A 21,142-nucleotide genomic window follows, 5' to 3' on the forward strand; every position below is an offset into this window, starting at 1 on the left:
GATTTCCACACTCGATATTACATAATTTCTATTTAATTTTATGAAACCCTTTTGTAGTGGAACCATTTCTATTAGGATCAATTGAATAAACCCATCCTAATGGATGAGAGAAACTCTGGTCCACCAAACATGACCTTGTTTGTTTGCAGACATACTTAACTTTTTTTGAATGAAAATTTAGAGAATGCAAAGGATGTTAATTTTTTTAAAAAAAGTTTCTGTTGCAAGTATTTTGATAAACAGGTCGTGATTTGATTTTGTGATACAGTGAGAATGTTTGCCTCGAGGCTTTGTAACTTTACACGGTACTGGTAAGATTTTATTGTTTAAATGTTGGCATACGTTTTGTTCAACATTTCGCAATACCTTTAATATAACACTACAAGTTAACTCTGTCGATGATGATGGTTCACTCATCATTCAGAAGTTGCACGTTGAAATTACAAGTGCAAAAAGAACTAAGAAGTAGCATCTTAAGACAATGTTCAAAAATCAGCCATTTGATTGAAGAATGAAGAGCCACAGAGAACTCTTTTTAGAGAGTAGAGGGCAGCAGAAACAGGTGTAGATCTAAGCATGTTTGGGTAATCATCAAGCAGTTTCAGCTACAGGACCACAAGCGTCTTGCTAGGAGTAGCTCCAAGCAGCCGAAGGACAATACACATGATTGCAGACATGGCAGGATCAGTGTTTTAAGAGTTTTTAATGCTAATGAGCAGAGGATCAAGGGATTGCTGATGGCCTCGGGAGAGAGATGAGAATGGCTTGAACAAAAATGTTGGCAAATAGCTGGAATTCCTCATTGCCTTTTGTGCTGTAAATTCTGTGTAGGCCTGTTGTATTATTTCAGATGGTCTTTGTGGACACAATACAAGTTTAGAAGGGATTAATATTCTATGATTTATGAACACTTAATGGTAAGGTCCAAGGGAGTATTGCTGAACAAAGAGACCTTGAAGTGCAGATTCATACCTCCTTGAAAGTAGAGTCATAGGTAGATAGGATAGTGAAGAAGGCTTTCCCTTCAATGCATTGGTTACAGTAGTGGGGAGGTCATGTTGTGACTGTACAGGGCATTGGTTAAGCCACTTTTGGAATATTGCGTGCAATTCAGGTCTCCTTCCTATGGGAAGGACGTTGTGAAACTTGAAAGGGTTCACAAAAGATTTACAAGAATGTTGGCAGGTTTGGAGGATTTGAGCTACAAGGAGAGGCTGAATAGGCTGGGGCTGTTCCCTGGAACGTTGGAGGCTGAGGGGTGACTTTATAGATGTTTATAAAATCTTGAGGGCATGGATAGGATAAATAGACAAGTCTTTACCCTGGCGTGGGGGTATGCAGAATTAGAGGGCAAAGGTTCAGGGTGAGATGGGAAATTATAAAAGAGACCTAAGGGCTACTTTTTCACGCAGAGGGTGGTGCGTGTATGGAAGGAGCTGTCAGAGGAAGTGGTGGACTTCCAATTACAGTATTTGAAAGGCGTCTGGATGGGTATATGAATAGGAAAGGTTGAGAGGGATTTGGACCAAGTGCAGGCAAATGGGACTAGGTTAGGTTAAAATATCTGGTTGGCATGGACGAATTGGACAGAAGGGTCTGTTTCTGTGCTGTACATCTCTATGACTCTATTGAGCACTGTGGAAGCATGTGGTGTAAAGTCTGGAAATTACACCAGCCAGTTTTATAGAAATTCATCAATGGAATTTTCAGTCTTTATAAGGCTCCTACCAAGTTTGTAACCTTTTTGAGGAGAAAACCTTTTTTGTCAGATTCCTTACTCTGATTGTATCTGCTGGCAGATCCCTGGTTATTGTAAGTATGATGGATGGTCGCATTGCAGCATTGGATCCAGAGAATCATGGAGTCAAGCGCTGGGAGCTTGATGTGGGTGCTGGTTCTTTAGTCTCAGCCAGTCTCAGCAAACCTGAGGTAAGAGGCAAATGCCATAGTCTGCAATATCTTCCAGTTCTATATTGTAACTTTCTTCGTTTCTGCTTATGTCCATCTACCCAAAGCCACACTGATACAAACATCTGAAAGATTTCTTGCTTCCTATTCTCCACCTTCTGTGGCCTTCAGCTCATTCCACATGCTATCCCACAATTAGACATGCTGTGCCGAATTTACTATATTTGTGGACTTGTCCATTGTGTATTTGTAGAACCAACTCCTGTCCTGCACCTTGCTGGAGCTCTGGATTACATCAACTTTGGCCTCTCTACAATTCCCTGTTTACTCTGGCCGTTTGTTCAGCTGTTAAGCTCAAACTCCCTTCTTAATCTCTCTCTCTCTGCCTCTCCAACCCACCCTTTTCCTCAAGATCAACCTCAAAACCCACTTGAGAAACCTGTTTTAATTTGAGCCTTTAGTCTTCCCACCTAAATTGATGCTGGTCTGAAGAAGATGTTTTCATCTGCAAAACCTTTTCAGATTTTTTTTTAACTATTCAAGGTTCTTGTTGTAATTTCTATGTTTTGTTTTTAATTTGTTGGCGCATTGCATTGTAGACATAGATCAGTTAGTAATGCTTCCAACCTGTTGTGGGGTAAAACCCTACTGCAGACCTGGTACGTGTTTAAACATGTTTAAAAAGAAAATTCATGTTCATGGGATGTTGCTGTCGCTGGCAAGGCCAGCATTTGTTGCCAGTCCCTAATTGACCAGAGGACAGTTATGAGCTGATGACATAGTTGTATGTTGTGTGTAGCCCAGACTAGGTAAGGATGGGGCAGCTTTCTTTCCCTAAAGTATGTTAGTGAACTAGGTGGGTATTTATGACAACTGATAAGTTACATTAATATTAATTATACATCTTTGGTGCAGAAAGGACCTAATGTGGGCTTCCTGGCTCAAGGGTAGGACCACCACTATGCTACAAAGGTCCTTCTAAGGGATATTAACTTTATTTTTTATATGAGCACAAGTGGAGATTTTTTTTATTAATTTGTTTGTGGAAACTGAGAATTGAACCCAGACCACAAAGCTCTAAGGTATGGACACTACCACACAAGCTCTCCTTAATTGATTTTAAATATCTTCATCTGTGACAGTGGGATTTCAACTTCTCTTTTCCCAGAACATTAGTCTAGGATTCTGGTTTATTAGTCTATTAAGATTACCTCTTTCAATTGTTGCTTCACTGATTGATTGGTTTCCTAGATGTCCTGCTTGAATTCACTTTACCACTGTGACACCATTCCCCCCGTGTGGAGGGCAAAATGCAGATATGTATTGTATGCCTGCTGAGAGTCGTTTTTTTTAAACAGTCTGTTCAGACGTGTTATGACACACATCCAGGGCCAGTGGAGCTTGAACCCTGATCTGGTTTGGAAGTAGGTACACTACCACTGTGCCACAAAAACCACTTCTAACCAACATTAGAAATGTAATATTTTGTACTTCTGAAGCAGGTGGGAATCTAACCTGGGTCTCCTACCTCAAAGATGGGGATGCTATCACTGTACCAGAAGTCCCCTTTTCAGAGCTAGTTTCTCTTTCATATCTACAGATGCTCTTAGGTACGACTAAATGTTTGTTTGGATTCCCATCACCAAATCAGTTGTGGCCACAGAAGAGGGACAGTTAGTCAGCCAGCAAATATGATACTCTCCAAAGCTTGCTGCCTGGACCTGTTAATAGACAACTTGGCTAAGCCCAAGGGAAGACTTGCTTGAAGGTCCTCTGACGTGGCCACAACTCTGCACTGAAGCCTAAAGATCAGGAGCATGGGGCTGAAATGCAACCTTAGGCTAAACAAAAGATTTTTAAAGTAACAATAAAGGAGGTGCATTCACCCACAACTAATATGTACATGATCCACAGACTCCACAACATGTAAAACAAACTGTTGGGGTGGGGATCTGTGAACTGTTGTGATCTGCACTTATGTTGGACTCCTGTGCACAACACTCTTCACATCAGATTCCTGACAGAAAGTTGAGTATTCCTGCAAAAGGAGCCCTACACTGGCATCCACATCTCATGGGCGTAAAAAAGTACTCCAGGCATGTCTGGGAAGTTGAAGTGGACGGTGTGCAATAACAGCCCATATAAAAAGGATCTCTTGCCAGTTGGAACGATATGTAGGGCATTCTCATGAGGCTCTTCAGATTGTGAGGAGGTTCAGGAATCTGGGGCCAAAGTGAAATTCCATCCGAGCAGCAGTACATGCAGACCAGATTGCTGCACACCTAGTCCTCCAACTGGTATCTGAGCACTGACATTTTTAGGCCATGACTTTGACTTTCTTGACAGGACTTATAGAGAGGTAGACATTCCCCAGATAAAAGAAAAAGACAGATGGGTAACAGTTAGGGGACAGAAAGGGAACCGGCAGGCAGTGCAGGGATCCCCTCAACAATAAGTATATCGTTTTGGATACTGTTGGGGGGTGGGGGGGGAATGACTTGCCAGAGGAAGGCAGTGGGGCACCTGCTGCTCAGAAGGGAAGGGGGAAGAGGAGCAGAGCAGTAGTCATTGGGAACTCGATAGTTAGGGGGACAGATAGGAGGTTCTGTGGGGATGAGAGAGACTCCGGGTTGGTGTGTTGCCTCCCGGGTGCCAGGGTCCGTGATGTCTCTGATTGTGTTTTGGGGATCCTTAGGGGGGAGGGAGAGCAGCCCCTAGTTGTGGTCCACATTGGCACCAACGACATAGGTCGGAAGAGAGATGGGAACTTGAGGCAGAAATTCAGGGAGTGAGGATGGAAGCTTAGAGCTAGGATAAACAGAGTTGTTTTCTCTGGTTTGCTGCCTGTTCCATGTGCTATTGAGGTGAGGAATAGGGAGAGAAAGGAGTTGAACACGTGGCTACAGGGATGGTGCAGGAGGGAGGGTTTCGGGTTTGTGGATAATTGGAGCTCTTTCTGGGGTAGCTGGAACCTCTACAAGCAGGATGGTCTTCATCTAAACCAGAGGGGGACCAATATCCTGGGTGGGAAATTCACGAAAGCTATTCAGGTGCATTTAAACTAATACAGCAGGGGGGATGGGAACCAAAATTGTAGGACAGGTACAGAAGAGGATGAGAGTAGGGAGTTCCAAAATCAAGTTTCTGACATTGACACTGGCAAGCGAGAACCTGGTTTGAAGTGTGTGTACTTCAACGCGAGGAGCATCCGAAATAAAGTGGGTGAACTGGCAGCGTGGGTTGGTGCTAGGACTTTGATGTTGTGACCATTACGGAGACATGGATAGAGCAGGGACAGGAATGGCTGTTGCAGGTTCCAGGATTCAGATGTTTCCGTAAGAGCAGAGAAGATGGTAAAAGAGGGGGAGGTGTGGCATTGTTGATCAGGGACAATATTACAGTTGTAGAAAGGATGTTTGGGGACTCGTTAACTGAGGTAGTATGGGCTGAGGTTAGAAACAGGAAAAGAGAAGTCACCATGCTGGGAGTTTTCTATAGGTCTTGCATCTAGACTAGAAGAGATTGAGGTTCACAAGGAAGAGGTATTAGAAATACTGCAGAGTGTGAAAATAGACAAGTCCCCTGGGCTGGATGGGATCTATCCAAGGATCCTCTGGGAAGCAAGGGAAGAGATTGCTGAACCTTTGGCATTGATCTTCAAATCATCATTGTCTACAGGAATAGTGCCTGAGGACTGGAGGATAGCAAATGTGGTTCCCTTGTTCAAAAAGGGTAGTAGAGACAACCCTGGTAATTACAGACCAGTGAGTCTCACTTCAGTTCTGATCAGGGACAGTCAGCACGGTTTTGTGAAGGGTAGGTCGTGCCTAACTAATCTTACTGAGTTTTTTGACTAAGTGACCAAACAGGTAGAGGAGAGTAAACTGGTTGATGTGGTGTATATGGATTTCAGCAAGGCGTTCAATAAGGCTATTATACAAAATGCGGATGAATAGGATTGTGGGAGACATAGCAGTTTGGATCAGTAATTGGCTTGCTGGAAGAAAGCAGAGGGTTGTAGTTGATGGAACATGTTCATTTTGGTGTCCAGTCACTAGCGGCATACCGCAAGTGTCGGTGTTGGGTCCACTGCTGTACGTCATTTTTATAAATGACCTGGATGAGGGCTTAGAAGGATGGGTTAGTAAATTTGCGGACAACGCTAAGGTTGTGGATAGTGACGAAGGATGTAGTAGGTTGCAAAGAGACATAGAAAGGATGCAGAGCTGGGCTGAGAGGTGGCAAATGGAGTTTAATGTGGACAAGTGTGAGGTGGTAAACTTTGGGTGGAGTAATTGGAATGCAAAGTACTGGGCTAATGGTAAGATTCTTGGGAGTGCAGATGAGCAGAGAGATCTCTGTACACAGATCCCTGAAAGTTGCCACCCAGATTGACAGGGTTATTAAGAAGGCATACAGTGTTTTGGCCTTTATTAATAGAGGGATTGAGTTCCGGAACCAGGAGTTTATGCTGCAGGTGTACAAAGCTCTGGTACGGCCACACTTGGTGTATTGTGTCCAGTTCTGGTCACTGCATTATAAGAAGGATGTGGAAGCTTTGGAAAGGGTGCAGAGGAGCTTTACTAGGATGTTGCCTGGTATGGAAGGAATGTTTTACGAGGAAAGGCTGAGGGCCTTGAGGCTGTTCTCGTTAGAGAGAAGAAGGTTGAGAGGTGACTAATAGAGACATACAAGATTATCAGAGAGTTAGATAGGGTGGACAGGGAGAGCCTTTTTCCAAGTATGAGGATGGCAAACACAAGGGGACACAACTTTAAAGTGAGGGGAGATAGGTATAAGACAGCTGTCAGAGGTAGTTCCTTTACTCAGAGAGTAGTAAGGTTATGGAATGCTTTGCCTGCAACGGTAGTAGATTCGCCAAGTTTAAGTGCATTTAAATCGTCATTGGACAGGCATATGGACGGACATGGAATAGTGTAGGTGGGATGGGCTTCAGATTAGTATGACAGGGTGGCGCAACATCGAGGGCCGAAGGGCCTGTGCTGCTCTGTTTCCTTCCACCACGTAATCAAATCCATGATGGATTAATGAGAACTGATACTTATTTTGTACTTTTGTGAACTCCCTTAACTTCACAGTGCTTGAGAGAGATACTGTGAGCTGGAGGAACTGGGTGGTAGATATTTTCTAATCACCCTGTTCAGAGATGTTACGACACACCTCTGGAGCAGCTGGGACTTGAAGCTGAATGTTCCAGCTTGATAGCAAATTAGCCTTTTTGTATACTGTTTGAGGTATCTTCTGAGTCCCATCATCGATTGCAACCTTTCTTCATGCTCGTATGTTCTCTCATTAGCTTTAAGGCATTGTCATGAATTGGATGTCTGTTGTGACATGGAAGTATTCACTAATCCAATCAGGATCAGTCTGAAGTTGGATTAGTGCCAAATACAGCTAGTTAAGTTTCGAGTTACATCTGTGCTATGAACTTTGTAGCAAATATGATGCAAGTTTAGAGACAATAACATGATTTTAGTAGAAGCTTGTGTGGATCCCCTTGGCGTTGAAATGTTTACCCTGTAAATTTATTCGGATTATAGTAAACTCCAGAGTATTGTTTACAATTCTTTTGGTCATTAGTGACTCAGATGAGGCAAAGAGAGTAAATATTTGATATTGTGCATAAACATACACATCTTAGTTCTCAAAGTTAATTGTTATTTTCATATTTATTCAACAGCATGGTAATGTTGCTATACTGTATAGCAGCTTACAATACGAAGGAGTAATTAAAAACTAACCCATTCCTTCTATCGCTATGCATGTCCTAAGCTGCAAATGATTATGCAACCGTCTCAGTAATCTATACTTATGGATCAAAATTTACCAGGAAATGTCTCTGCATCTCTCCTATTCTCTAGTCGCTAATTTTTCAAATAATGGCCACCAGCATACATTGGGGGGGGTAACAGTATGTATCATCTACAAGATGCACTGCAGTGTACCTGTCAAGGCTCCTTTTGACAGTATGTTCTAAACGCATGACCTCTGCCACCAAGGCAAAAGTGAGTTCTGCAGACGCTGGAGATTAGAATAGAGAGTGTGGTGCAGGAAAAACACAGATCAGGCAGTATCCGAGGAGCAGGAGAATGCACGTTTCGGGCAAAAGCCCTCCATCAGGAATGAGGCTGGGACCCTTGTGGGGTGGAGAGATAAATGGGAGAGGGGTGAGGCTGGGTGGAAGGTAGCTGAGAGTGCAATAGGTGGATGGAGGTGGGGGTAAAGGTGATAGGCTAGGGCAGAGGGTGGTGCGGATAGGTGGGAAGGAAGATGGACAGATGGGGCAGGTTATGAGGACGGTACTGAGCTGAAAGCTTGGAACTGGGATAAGGTGGGGGAAGAGGAAATGAAGAATCTGTGGATTGCATCATCGATGCTATGGGGTTGGAGGGTCCTGAGGTGGAAGATGAGGCGTTCTTTCTCCCAGTCGTTGGATGGTAAGGGAGTGGCGATGGAGGAGGCCCAGGACCTGCATGTCCTCTGTGGAGTGGGAGGAAGAGTTGAAGTGTTTGGCCACGGGGTGGTCAGGTTGGTTGGTATGGGTGTCCCGGAGATGTTCTCTGAAGTAGTCTGGGAGCAGTGGGTACAGTAAATGACGTGTGGAAGTGCAGGTGAAACTTTGATGGATGTGGAAGGCTCCTTTAGGGCCTTGGACGGAGGTGTGGAGGGAGGTGTAGCAAGAAGAATAAGGGCATCAGCTAATTGGAAATGCCGCCACGTACAGTCCTGAGTTAGAAATTTACTACTTCTTCACTTTCATTAACGTTGATGTGTCTACACCAAATGGGTGGTAGTGGTTCAAGAAGGAAGATCATATCACTTGAATAAAGTTAGAGATGGGTGTAAATGTTAGTGGCACTTTCAATCCATGAATAAATCTTTCGAATAAACTGAAGAGAGTTCAATGCTCCAAATTCTATGAGCTTAGTTTGGTTACATAAAAATATTGGCAATTTAATGACTGTTTCCTTGGAAGACTAGAACACCTTTGAAATAGTTTGCAAAGTGTTTAATAATTAAATAATAATTTAAATAAGAGACTTCATTAACACATTGGTACACCAGGCCTTTAAATATTTGATCATACTGCAATTTCATTGTATCAGTGCCTCTTATTGTTTTGTGGTCAATTCCAATCAAAAATAACAGTTGCGATATGTTTTAAAATTAAATGAATAATTGCTTTCTGACTTTTACTGCTGCTATGTCAAGATTTGACCACCTTGTCTCCTGACAATATGGAATATAATTAGGTTATTATATGGAGGTTGGCTGGATGGCCAGTTGCTTTGTGATTCAGAGCGATGCTAGCATGGGTTCAATTCTTATATCGGCTGGGGTTACCATGAAGGTCCCTTCTTCTCATTATCGCTCCCTTCAATTGTAGTGACCCTACAAAGAGAGCAGAGTCTTATAAGGTTCAAGGGTGATAGAAACTTTACCTTTTTAAACTTATTTTTATGCATTTCGCACTTTGGATTATTTTTGTGCTGTCTGAACATTTGACTTGAGGGGGGGGGGGGGTAACTGGTAGTTAGCTGTTAGATTACATTTGTGTTTATATTCTAAGGTGTTCTGCTGATTTTGCAGTTTGCTTACAAGGTGTGAGGCAAGCTAAATACTTCCATCATTTGACTATGAAGGACTTATGCAGTAACCATTAAGATCCCTGGGGTCGGGGAGTCCAGAACTAGAGGGCATAAAAGAGATCTAAGGGGCAACGTTTTCACGCAGAGGGTGGTACGTGAATGGAATGAGCTGCCAGAGGAAGTGGTGGAGGCTGGTACAGTTGCAACATTTAAGAAGCATTTGGATGGGAAGGGTTTGGAGGGATATGGGCTGGGTGGGCAGGTGGGACAAGATTGGGTTGGGATATCAGCATGGACGGGTTGGTCCGAAGGGTCTGTTTCCGTGCTGTACATCTCTATGACTCTATAAACTACGCAATCTAAATGAGAATAGGCCTAGAATAATAACTTTTTGACCTCAATGGTATCTTCTGTGAGTGACATACAGTAAGCTTTATCTCTGTGTTCTTCTCAAAGCTGATTACAGCTTTTGATGAGCTTGACCACACCATTCTGCTCCAGGGGATTTCAAGACTGGGGGAACATTTTTGTGGTGAGAGGAGAGAGATTTAAAAAAGTGAGGGGCAAACTTTTTACACAGAGTGGTTCTTGTGTGGAATGAACCTTCTGAAGAAGTGACCAAAGGGTGTTTATAAATTTCTTAAGGACAAAAGGGTAACTAGGGAGAGAGTAGAGCCCCTCAAAAATCAGCAAGGTGGCCTTTGAGTGGAGCCACAGGTGATGGGGGAGATACTAAACCAGTATTTTGCATCAGAGTTTATTGTGGAGAAGGACATGGAGAATATAGAATGTAGGGAAATAGATGGTGATATTTTGAAGCGGAGGTGCTGACACACAAAAGTGGATAACTCTCCAGGGCCTGATCAGGTACCCTAGAACTGTGTGGGAAGCTAGAGAAGTGATTGCTGGGCCCCTTGCTGAGGTGTTTGCATCATTGATAGTCACAGGTGCGATGCCGGAAGATTGGAGGTTGGCTAACAGGGTGCCATTATTTAAGAACGTTGGTAAGGAAAAGTCAGGAAATTCTAGACCAGTGAGCCTCATGTCGGTTGTGGGCAAGCTGTTGGAGGGAGTCCTGAGGGACAGGATGTACATGTATTTGGAAAGGTAAGACTGGTTAGAGATAGTTAGTCAGTATGGCTTTGTGCAAGGGAAATCATGTCTCACAAACTTGATTGAGTTTTTTGAAGAAGGAACAAAGAGAATTGATGAGGGCGGAGTGGTAGATGTGATCAATATGGACTTCAGTAAGGTGTTCAACAAGGTTCCCCATGGGAGACTGGTTAGCAAGGTTAGATCTCATGGAATACAGGGAGAACTAGCCATTTGGATCCAGAACTTGCTCAAAGGTAGAAGACAGAGAGGGTGGTGGTGGAGGGTTGTTTTTCAGACTGGAGGCCTGTGACCAGTGGAGTGCCACAAGGATCCGTGCAGGATCCACTACTTCATTTATGTAAATGATTTGATGTGAATGTAGGAGGTATAGTTAATTTTGTGATGGTGTAGGTGTGTACTGTAACTTTTGAGAGCATGGAAGCTAGCAAGGATTGGCTGAAAGCACAGTGTGCTGAACAACTTAAAAATCTAACATTTAACTGAAACAAATAGCTGGAGTTGTGTTGCCATGGTACAAATTCAAATTCAGCTAATCAGTTTAAATTATGCCCCAGAGACCAAAATCCAATCTAATTTGAATTTAGTGTTTTGATGACATCAAACCAATGAAATCATCTGATGTTTTGGGGTAGAAACTGGATTTTTTGAACGGTTAGAGAGAGAACAGCAAAGAGCACACAAGTAAAGACTGCCAGCAGAAAAGCTCTTAAAGAAATTTGTGCAGCAGAAGACTGAAGCGGACAAGAGAAATCTACAGAGAAAGTTCGACGTCTGAAGGTGACAACTGGCTTTGAAATTGATTTGCCGTTAAGAGGGAATTTATTGGATCAGTATTGTAGAGTGGGAGGTAAAAGATAGGTTTAAGAGAAAGGAGTTGTAAGTAGTGGTTCTAATGTTCTCTGTTGGACTTAAATAATTTAATTGTTAATGTTTACTGTAAATAGTGAAATCTTGGAAAGTTTTTGCCTCTCAAAATTTGTTAGATTATGGTGCGAGGTGAGCTTCTGTGTGTCGGGTTGAAATTAGCCGAGGGGTTTACCCCATGTCGTAACATGAGTAAGTTTGCAGATGACACCAAAATTGATGTAGTGGACAGCGAAGAAGATTGCCTCCGAGTATAACGAGATTTTGATCAGATGGGCCAATGGGCTGAGAAGTGGTAGATGGAGTCTAATTTAGATAAATGCAAGGTGTTCCATTTTGGAAAAGCAAATCAAAGCAGGACTCTTACGCTTAGTGGTAAAGTCGTACAGAGTATTGCTGAACAAAGAGACCTTAGAGGGTAGGTTCGTAGTTCCTTGAAAGTGGAGTCGTAGGTAGCTGGGATAATGAAGGAAGGTATTTGGTATGCTTTCCTTTATTGGTCAGAGTATTCAATATAGGAGTTGGGAGGTCATGTTGTGGCTGTGTAGGATGTTGATTAGACCACTTTTGGTTAGTGTGCAATTCTGGTCTCCTTCCTATGGGAATGATGTTGTGAAACTGAAAGGGTTAAGAAAAGTTTTACAAAGTTGTTGCCAGAATTGGAGGATTTGAGCTAAAGGGAGAGACTAAATAGGCTGGGGCTGTTTTCCCTGGAGTGTCGCAAGCTGAGGGATGACCTTTTTGTAAAGGTTTATAAAGTCATGAGGGGCATGAATAGGATAAAAAGCCAAGGTCTTTTCCCTGGGGTGAGGGAGTCCAGAACTAGATGGCAAAGGTTGAGGGTGAGAGAGGAACATATAAAACGTACCTAAGGGTCAACATTTTCACACAGGGTGTGCGTGTATGGAATGAGCTGCGAGAGGACATGGTGGAGGGTGGTGCCTCCTGCTGTCCCTCAGCAGCACAATCAGAAAACATAATGTCAGATTTCTCTCACATGCTATTGTAACCTATCTCGACCTCAATACTATCCATGTCATCCAACCTCACTGCCTCTTGTTACCTGTAGACTCAACTGTTCCAATGCTTTCCTGAACTGCCACCCATTTTGTTTGCAATCCTGTGAATTGAGCTCAACCAAAGCTCTGGCTATACCCTAACTTGCACTAAGCTTTCTTTGTGAGTCATAGCTCTGCTTGCTGGCCTTATTGCTCATAGTCCAGCCAAACGTTAAGTTTCAAAATTCTCCATTTTGGGATTTCAAATCTTTCCATTACTTCACACTCTCTTACCCCATGTCGCATAGTGCTGTGATTTCAATATTCCTCCAATTCTTAAGAATTCTTAAGGCTTAAGGACATCTATTTTTGAAATTATAAACTCTCTAATTCTCACTGTGAATCTCTTTCTGCTCATTGTATACGCTGTTGTTCATTATTTGTTCGTGAAGAATCTGTTGAGATGCACAGTTAAGACCATTACGGAACACTTCAACCCCAGGCCATCAATGTCGACTTCACCAGTTTCCTCATTTTCCCCCCCAACGTCACCCCAATTCCAAACTTCTAGCTCAGCACTCTCCCCATGACTTGTTCTTCCCTTGCAACCGCAGGAGGTGCAACACTTGCGCCCACACCTCCCCCCTCACTTCTCTCCAAGGCCCCAAGGGAAACTTCCATATCCGCCACAGATTCACCTGCACCTCCACCCACATCATCTACTGCATCCGCTGCAGCCGGTGTGGCCTCCTCTATATTGGGGAGACAGGCCGCCTACTTGCGGAGCGATTCAGGGAGCACCTCTGGGCCACCCGGACGAACCAACCCAACCAACCTGTGGCACAGCATTTCAACTCCCCCTCCCACTCCACCGAGGATATGCAGGTCATTGGACTCATCCACCGCCAAACCACAACAACCCGACGGTCGGAGGAGGAGCGTCTTATCTTCCGACTGGGAACCCTCCAACCGCAGGGGATGAACTTGGACTTCACCAGTTTCTTCATCCCCCCTCCCCCCACCTTGTCTCAGCCGGATCCTTCCAGCCCGGCACCGCCTTCCTGACCTGCAGTCTTCTTCTTGACCTCTCCGCCTCCACCCTACTCCGACCTATCACCCTCACCTTGACCTCTTTCCACCTATCACATTTCCAACTCCCCTCCTCCAAGTCCCTCCTCCCTACCTTTTATCTTCTCCTGCTGAACACTCTCTGCTCATTCCTGAAGAAGGGCCTGTGCCCGAAACGTCGAATCTCCTGTTCCCTGGATGCTGCCTGACCTGCTGTGCTGTTCCAGCAATAAAGTTTCAACTTTGATCTCCAGCATCTGCAGACCTCACTTTCTCCATGACTTGTTCTACCTGCCTATCTTCCTTTCCACCTATCCACTCCACCCTCCTCTTTCTGACCTATCACTTTCATCCCCACCCCCACTCACCTATTGTACTCTAAGCTACTTTCTCCCCACCCCCACCTCTCCTCATTTATCTCTCCACCCATCAGGCACTCTGCCTCTATTCCTGATGAAGGGCTTTTGCCCGAGACGTCGATTTTCCTGCCCCTCGGATGCTGCCTGAACTGCTGTGCTTTTCCAGCACCTCTCTAATCCAGATCCATGTATTGATTTATGCCCATTCTTTCTTCCTCTCAACGACATATTAGTTCAATTTTTGTTTTTCACTTGGTTCATGGATTGCAGATACTACTGCAGCAATATTGTCTATTGGAATTGCTCTTGAAATTGCTGGTAAATGGAAGCACTGCAATGTGATGGGTGCTTTCACAGTTTATAGAGTTAGCACAGCAACCAACCCCAGCCAAACATAATCCCAAACTAAACTAGTCCTATCTTCCTGTGCTTGGTCAGTTTCCATCCAAACCTTTCTTATTCATGAACTTGTTCAAATATCTCTTAAACATTTTAACTGTATCTGCATCTACCACTTTCTGACAATTCATTTCACACATGAACCACTCAGTGTTTTTAAAAAGTTGTCCCTCATATCCTTTTTTAAAAACTTTCTCCTCTCACCTTAACATTAATGCCCCCTATTCCTGAAATCCCCCACTCTATGACCCAATCCTAGGGATTTATCTACCTTTATGTATTTTGTACTCTCCATCATCTTCAAATGTTATTCTCCATTTAAATAATCACCACCTGTATTCTTCTGGCCAAAGTTCACACCTCACATGTTCCCACAATATAATTCACCTGCCTAAAATGCCACCTCCTACCACCCTCCACTTACCGTTAGTGACACTTAGGGTTTTGACACAGCGATCATTAAGGAATGACAAAATATTGTCAAGGTTGTGTGGCTTGGTGGGAACTTGCAAGTGGTGGTGTTCCCATTATATCTGATGCCCTAATTCCCTAAATGGTAGAAGTCATGGGCTTGAAAGATGCTTTTGAAGGAGGCTTGGTGAGTTTCTGCACTGCACGTTGTGCATCGTATATACTGGTCCTACTGTGGATTTACTGTGATAGAATACCAATCAAGCAGGTTGCTGTCCTCTGGACACTGTTTCTTGTATTGTTAGTGTTACACATATATAGATGAAGAATATTCCATCATACTCATCCTAACTTGTGCCTTGTCGGTGGTGAATAGACTTTAGGCATGCAGAGGTAAGTTATTTGCCACAAAATGTTTAACTGCAATATTTATATGGCTGGTCCAGTCAATTTCTTGTTAATGGTACCCCCCAGGATGTTGATGCTGATGGACTTGGGCCTGATAATGTAGTTGAATATTGGAGTCATAGCAGTAGTTGTGCCTAGTACTTGTGCAGCGCCAAAGCTGCTTGCCAGTTGCTTCCAGAGTCTGAATGTTATCCAGATTGTGCTCTTATTGTTTGCAGGCTTTGTTTTTGCAACTCCTAAGATAACAACGAGCAAGAATGAGTCGCTTGGCCCATCAAAGTCAGAGTGTGGTGCTAGAAATGTACAGCTGGTCAGGCAGCATCTGAGGAGCAAGAGAGTAGACTTTTTGACCATAAGCTCTTCATCAGGAATGTGGAGGTGGGGGTGGGGGGTCTGAGAGCTAAATGGGAGAGGGGTAGGTAGCTAGGAATGAGAAGTGGGGGTGATGGTGATAGGTCAGAGTGGAGACTGGAGGGGATAGGTGGGAAGGAAGGTGGACAGGTCGTATAGTTCAAGAGCGCGGTGCTGAATTGGAGGGTTAGATCTGTGATAAGGTGGGGGGAGGGGAGACAAAAAAACTGGTGAAATTGACATTGATTCTATGTGGTTGGAGGGTCCCAAGGCAAAAGATGAGGTGTTCTTCCTCCAGTTGTGCGGCTAGGATTTGGCAGTGGAGGAGGCCCAGGACTTGCATGTCCTTGGTGGAGTGGGAGGGGTGTCGTTCCATTCCCGCATCAAAGCAAAACACTCAGACACACTGTATAGTTTTACCTCCTTCATCTTTATTCTGGGCCCTGGAGGGAGAGAGAACGATCACCCATGTGCACAGGGACATAGGTTCTCAGTCTTCTCTGGAACAGCAGATTTTTTTTTAAAGGCAAGTCCCAGGCCTCTGGCAGCAGCAGTGGTGGAGATTCTGGGGAGGGGCCCAAGCCAAGTCCCAGGCAGCACCAAAGCGAGTCCTGGGCAGCAGCGGTGGAGGTGGGCCTCTGGCAGCAGTAGTGGTGGAGGTCCTAGGAGGGGCCTAAGGTGAGTCTCAGGCAGCAGCAGTGAGGCAGGCCTCAAGCAGTAGCAGCAGAGGCAGGTCCGGGTAGGGTCCCAGAGACCAGCAGTGGGAGTGGGTCCCAGGCAGCAGCAACACTCCCTTAACCTGGGTGAGGCTCTGGCAGCAGCTGTGGAGATAGGCCAACAGTAGATTCTTAATGAATTATATCGTCACTTCAGAGAGGAGCATCCAGTTAAGGCAACATACATTTTGATTGGGTGACCGTTACAATCAGTAAGTGTCAGTAGTAGGGATTAAGCCATCTGCTGTTACGTAATGAATGTTCTAACCTTGTTAATTGACTTCACATAATGAATACTTTTCACCTTGTTCACTGACTTTACATACTGAATGATTCAATGAATGCTTTTCCATCTTGATAACTTACTACCCTTGCCTCCAGTACCTCATTTACTGCAAGTTCTTATCTGAGTCATGTTTAGCTGAGCCTCTTGTTTCACAAAACTCAAAACTTAACTCTTTCCCTACGTGCTCATACCTTACACACTTTCTCAGGGGGAATTGAAGTGATCGGTCACAGGATAGTGGGGTTGTTTTGTGCGTGTATCCCAGAGATGTTCTCTGAAATGTTCTGCAAGTTGACGTCCTGTCTCTCCAATGTAGAGACCACATTGAAAGCAACAGACACTGTAGATGAGGTGTTTGGAGGTGCAGAAAAATCTCTGCCCGATGTGGAGGATCTTTTGGGGCCTTGAATTGAGGTGAGGGAGGAGGTGTGGATGCAGATTTTACCAGTCTTGTGGTGGCAAGGGAAGGTGCCAGGAATTGAGGGTGGGTTGGTTGGGGGGGGGGGTCGCGAGTACCTAACAAGGGAGTTGTGGAGGGAATGGTCTCTGTAGAATGCTGAAAGGGGTGGTGAAGGATATATCTCGCTGCTGGTGAGTTCTGACTGTAGGTAATCGAAATGGCGGAGGATGATGTGTTGTACCCAGAGGTTGATTGGATAGAAGGTGAGGACCAGACGGGTTCTGTCCTTGTTGTGGTTGGAAGGATGGAGTTCAAGGACGGATCTGCAGAAAGGTGAGGAGATGCACTGAAGGGTATTGTTGACCACATTGGAGGGGAAATTGCAGTCCTTGAAGTAGGAGGCCATCTGGGATGTTCTGGAATGGAATTGGTCCTCCTGGGAGCAGATATGGCAGAGGAACTGGGAGAAACGGGTTGTGTTTTTACAGGAAGAGGGGTGGCCCATCAAGCCTGTTGTGGCATTCAACATATTGTGGCTGATCTGGTTTTAACCTCTGCTGTGCATTCCTGCAAATTTCTGAAATCTTTTTCAATAACTATCTATCACTGCCTTAAACACATTTAGATGCAGAATCTTTCAATATATTTGGAGGATGGGAATTTGAAAGACACTCAAAAGAAAATACTTCACCATTTTAAATGGGCAACCTGGTATTTTTAAACTGTAACTAAATGGAACTGATTGATCACTTCAATTATTATGCCTGACCTTGAGAGAGCAGAATATCATTGACAATTTTTGATTAGAGCCCTAGCCTGAGGAACACATGCACCAGTACCCTGAGACTGAGATGATTGCATTTCAACAATCTACGCCATCTTCCTTTTATGTTTGGTGCGAATCTAATCAGTGCAGTGCTTTCTTCTGGTTCCTGTTGTCTTCAATTTTGTTTGAGGTCATTGATACCATGCTCAACTATACTCTTGCCTTACCCCTCTCTTTTCCTCTTGCAGCTAACTATTGATTATTTTCCCATGGCTGTTATGTGGTTCTAGTGGAACCCATAATAAGCAAACACCTTGTTGCTGCATGTTATCACTGTTGACAATATCTTTTATCATTTTGAGGATACACTGGAGCAATAGTTGGCAGGGTAATAAACTTGTGATTTTGATGCTACTGTTACACATGTACTGTAAATGCCTTGTAAGTAGGTCAAATGACTAAGCTAACTTCTTCAAATGCAGTTGTGCTGACTTGTGGATTTAACCATGTACTATGGTGTGTGGATATGGGTTTGTACATTTGCAAGTTAAACATTTCAGCCTATGCCTATTTAACTTTGGACCTTTTTAAAAGAAAAAAAAAATCTTGGCAACATTTTTATACTTTCATGTGATTGCCTGTAAACACTACATTCTTGTGACTCAGAATGTTGACTGTTCCATTGGAGGACTGGTATTCTTTAAGCAATTATGCTCTGATATCAGCATCCAGTCAAACATGAAGGTTACTTCATGCCCTCCACCACATCTCTTCCACTTCCCGCTCCTCCGCCCTTGAGTCCCGCCCCTCCAACTGCCACCAGGACAGAACCCCACTGGTCCTCACCCACCACCCCACCACCCTCTATGTACAACGTATCATCCGCCGTCATTTCCGCCACCTCCAAACGGACCCCACCACCAGGGATATATTTCCCTCCCCTCCCCTATCAGCGGTCCGAAAAGACCACTCCCTCCGTGACTCCCTCGTCAGGTCCACACCCCCCACCAACCCAACCTCCACTCCCGGCACCTTCCCCTGCAACCGCAAGAAATGCAAAACTTGCGCCCACACCTCCCCCCTTACTTCCCTCCAAGGCCCCAAGGGACACTTCCATATCCGCCACAAATTCACCTGCACCTCCACACACATCATCTGTTGCATCCGCTGCACCCGACGTGGCCTCCTCTATACTGGGGAGACAGGCCGCCTACTTGCGGAACATTTCAGAGAACACCTCTGGGATACCCGGACCAACCAACCCAACCACCCTGTGGCTGAACACTTTAACTCCCCCTCCCACTCCAAGAAGGACATTCAGGTCCTTGGACTCCTCCATCGCCAGACCATGGCAACACGACGGTTGGAAGAAGAGCGCCTCATCGTCTGCCTGGGAACCCTCCAACCACAAGGGATGAACTCCAATTTCCTCATTTCCCTTCCCCCCCCCCCCCACCTTGTCTCAGTCAAAACCCTCTAACTCAGCACCGCCTTCCTAACCTGCAATCATCTTCCTGACCTCTCCGCCCCCACCCCATTCCGGCCTATCACCCTCACCTTGACCTCCCTCCACCTATCGCATTTCCAACGCCCCTCCCCCAAGTCCCTCCTCCCTACCTTTTATCTTAGCCTGCTGGACACACTTTCCTCATTTCAGAAGCAGGGCTTATGCCCGAAACATCGATTCTCCTGTTCCTTGGATGCTGCCTGACCTGCTGCGCTTTTCCAGCAACACATTTTCAGCTCTGATCTCCAGCATCTGCAGCCCTCACTTTCCCCATGAAGGTTACTTCCCCACTTATACCATCCAGCAGACTTTATCCACTGACCTCTTTTCTATTCTTTCCATGTCTTCCTTTGTTTCCAAAAACACCATTTGTTTCCCGAAATCTTGTTTTAAATGTACAGGTATTACATACTGATCATAAGCATGGAAAAAAATGAGGACTGCAAATGCTGGAGATCAGAATCGAGAGTGTGGTGCTGGAAAAGCATAGCAGGTCAGGCAGCATCCGAGGAGCAGGAGAATTGATGTTTTGGGCATAAGTCCTTCATTAGGAATGAGGCTTGTGGGTTGGGGCAGAGAGATAAATGGGAGGGGTGGGGTGGGTTTGAGGAGAGGTAGCTGGGAAAGTGATAGGTGGATGAAGGTGAGGGAGAAGGCGATAGATCAGACGGGGTAGTGATGGAAGGGTCGGGTGGGGGGGGGGGGCGCGATAACAAGCTGGAGGCTTGGGACTGGGATAATGTGGGGGGGCAGGAAATGATGATGCTGTTGCATTCCACTTTTCTCCCATGTGGTTGCAGGCTTCCAAGGCAGAATATGAGGTGTTCCTCCTCCAAGCATCGGGTAGTAACGGTTTGGCGGTGGAGGAGACCCAGGAGCTGCATGTCCATGGAGTCGGGGGAGGGGTGTGGGTGAAGTGTTCAGTCACAGGGTGGTGGGCTTGGTGGGTACGTGTGTCCCAAAGATGTTCTCTGAAACTGTCCACAAGAAGGCGTCCTGTCTCCCTTATGTAGAAGAGACCACACCGGGTGCAACGGATGGAGTAGGTGACATTGGTAGAGGTACAGGTGAATTTCTTACAGATGTGACTCCCTTGTCAGGTCCACACCCACCACCAGCCCACACCCCACTCCTGGCATCTTTCCCTACCACTGCAGGAAGTGTAAACCTGTGCCCACACCACTCCCCTCACCCCCATCCAAGGCCCAAGGGATCCTTCCACATCTGTCAGAAATTCAGCAGTACCTCTACCAAGAACAAAGACATGCACGAGAATTCCTAGAAGCATGGCATTCCTACTGGATCTTTATCACCAAACTCATCGGGTTAGACCCCATCTACCACCCCCTGAGAAAAGGAACAGGAGGTGACTTCACCATGGGAAATGACATCACCACAAGAAATGACATCACCAACCCAAACATATGAATAGAAAGCAGGAATTATCATTAGTGCTTTGCCTGAGGCCCACTGAAGATGTCACCTAGTAGGGTGACGAAATGTCTATAAATGAACCTTCCAGCTCAGTGAGCAAACTTACATCCAAAACCTCACCCTGAGCTACGAATCTTCTCAAAACTCACTTACCTTTATTAATGTCATCTACTGCAACCATTGCATCCGGTGTGGTCCCCTCTACATTGCGGATTGTTTTGGAGAACATCTCTGGGACACCCGCGCCCATCGTCCCATCAATGAACACTTTTTTTTTATTTAAATGCATTCATCACTCTGTAATCTTCTTGGATTTTTTTCACAGTCTAGTTTTTGGAGGATGATGGCCAATGCATTCACTGTTTTCATGGCCACCTTCTTTAGTAACCTGGGATGTAGGTTATCAAACCTTGGGCATTTATCAGCTTTCAATATCTTTGTCTTTGTTGTCTGGCACTTTTTCTCCTCTTAATGCTGACTTCTTTCTATTTCTTCATAGCGTATCAGGGAAAATATACACTGCCATTTCCTTATTCTCTGT

The 21,142-nt window shown here is 44.9% G+C and overlaps 1 protein-coding gene across 3 annotated transcripts in view; it reads left to right on the plus strand.

The window, feature by feature from the left end:
- eif2ak3 (eukaryotic translation initiation factor 2-alpha kinase 3) overlaps window positions 1–21,142 on the plus strand; it is a 95,534-nt gene that overhangs the window by 3,184 nt on the left and 71,208 nt on the right. For all 3 annotated transcript variants that reach the window (XM_043698574.2, XM_043698669.2, XM_043698756.2), the window contains exon 2: window positions 1,800–1,929. In XM_043698574.2, the coding sequence (XP_043554509.2) occupies window positions 1,800–1,929 (130 nt within the window). The remainder of the gene's footprint in view (window positions 1–1,799; window positions 1,930–21,142) is intronic.

The sequence above is a fragment of the Chiloscyllium plagiosum genome, unplaced genomic scaffold (assembly GCF_037043375.1).
Source record: "Chiloscyllium plagiosum isolate Xiang-an unplaced genomic scaffold, Cpla_swu_hap1 HiC_scaffold_1, whole genome shotgun sequence".
Classification (NCBI taxonomy): domain Eukaryota; kingdom Metazoa; phylum Chordata; class Chondrichthyes; order Orectolobiformes; family Hemiscylliidae; genus Chiloscyllium; species Chiloscyllium plagiosum.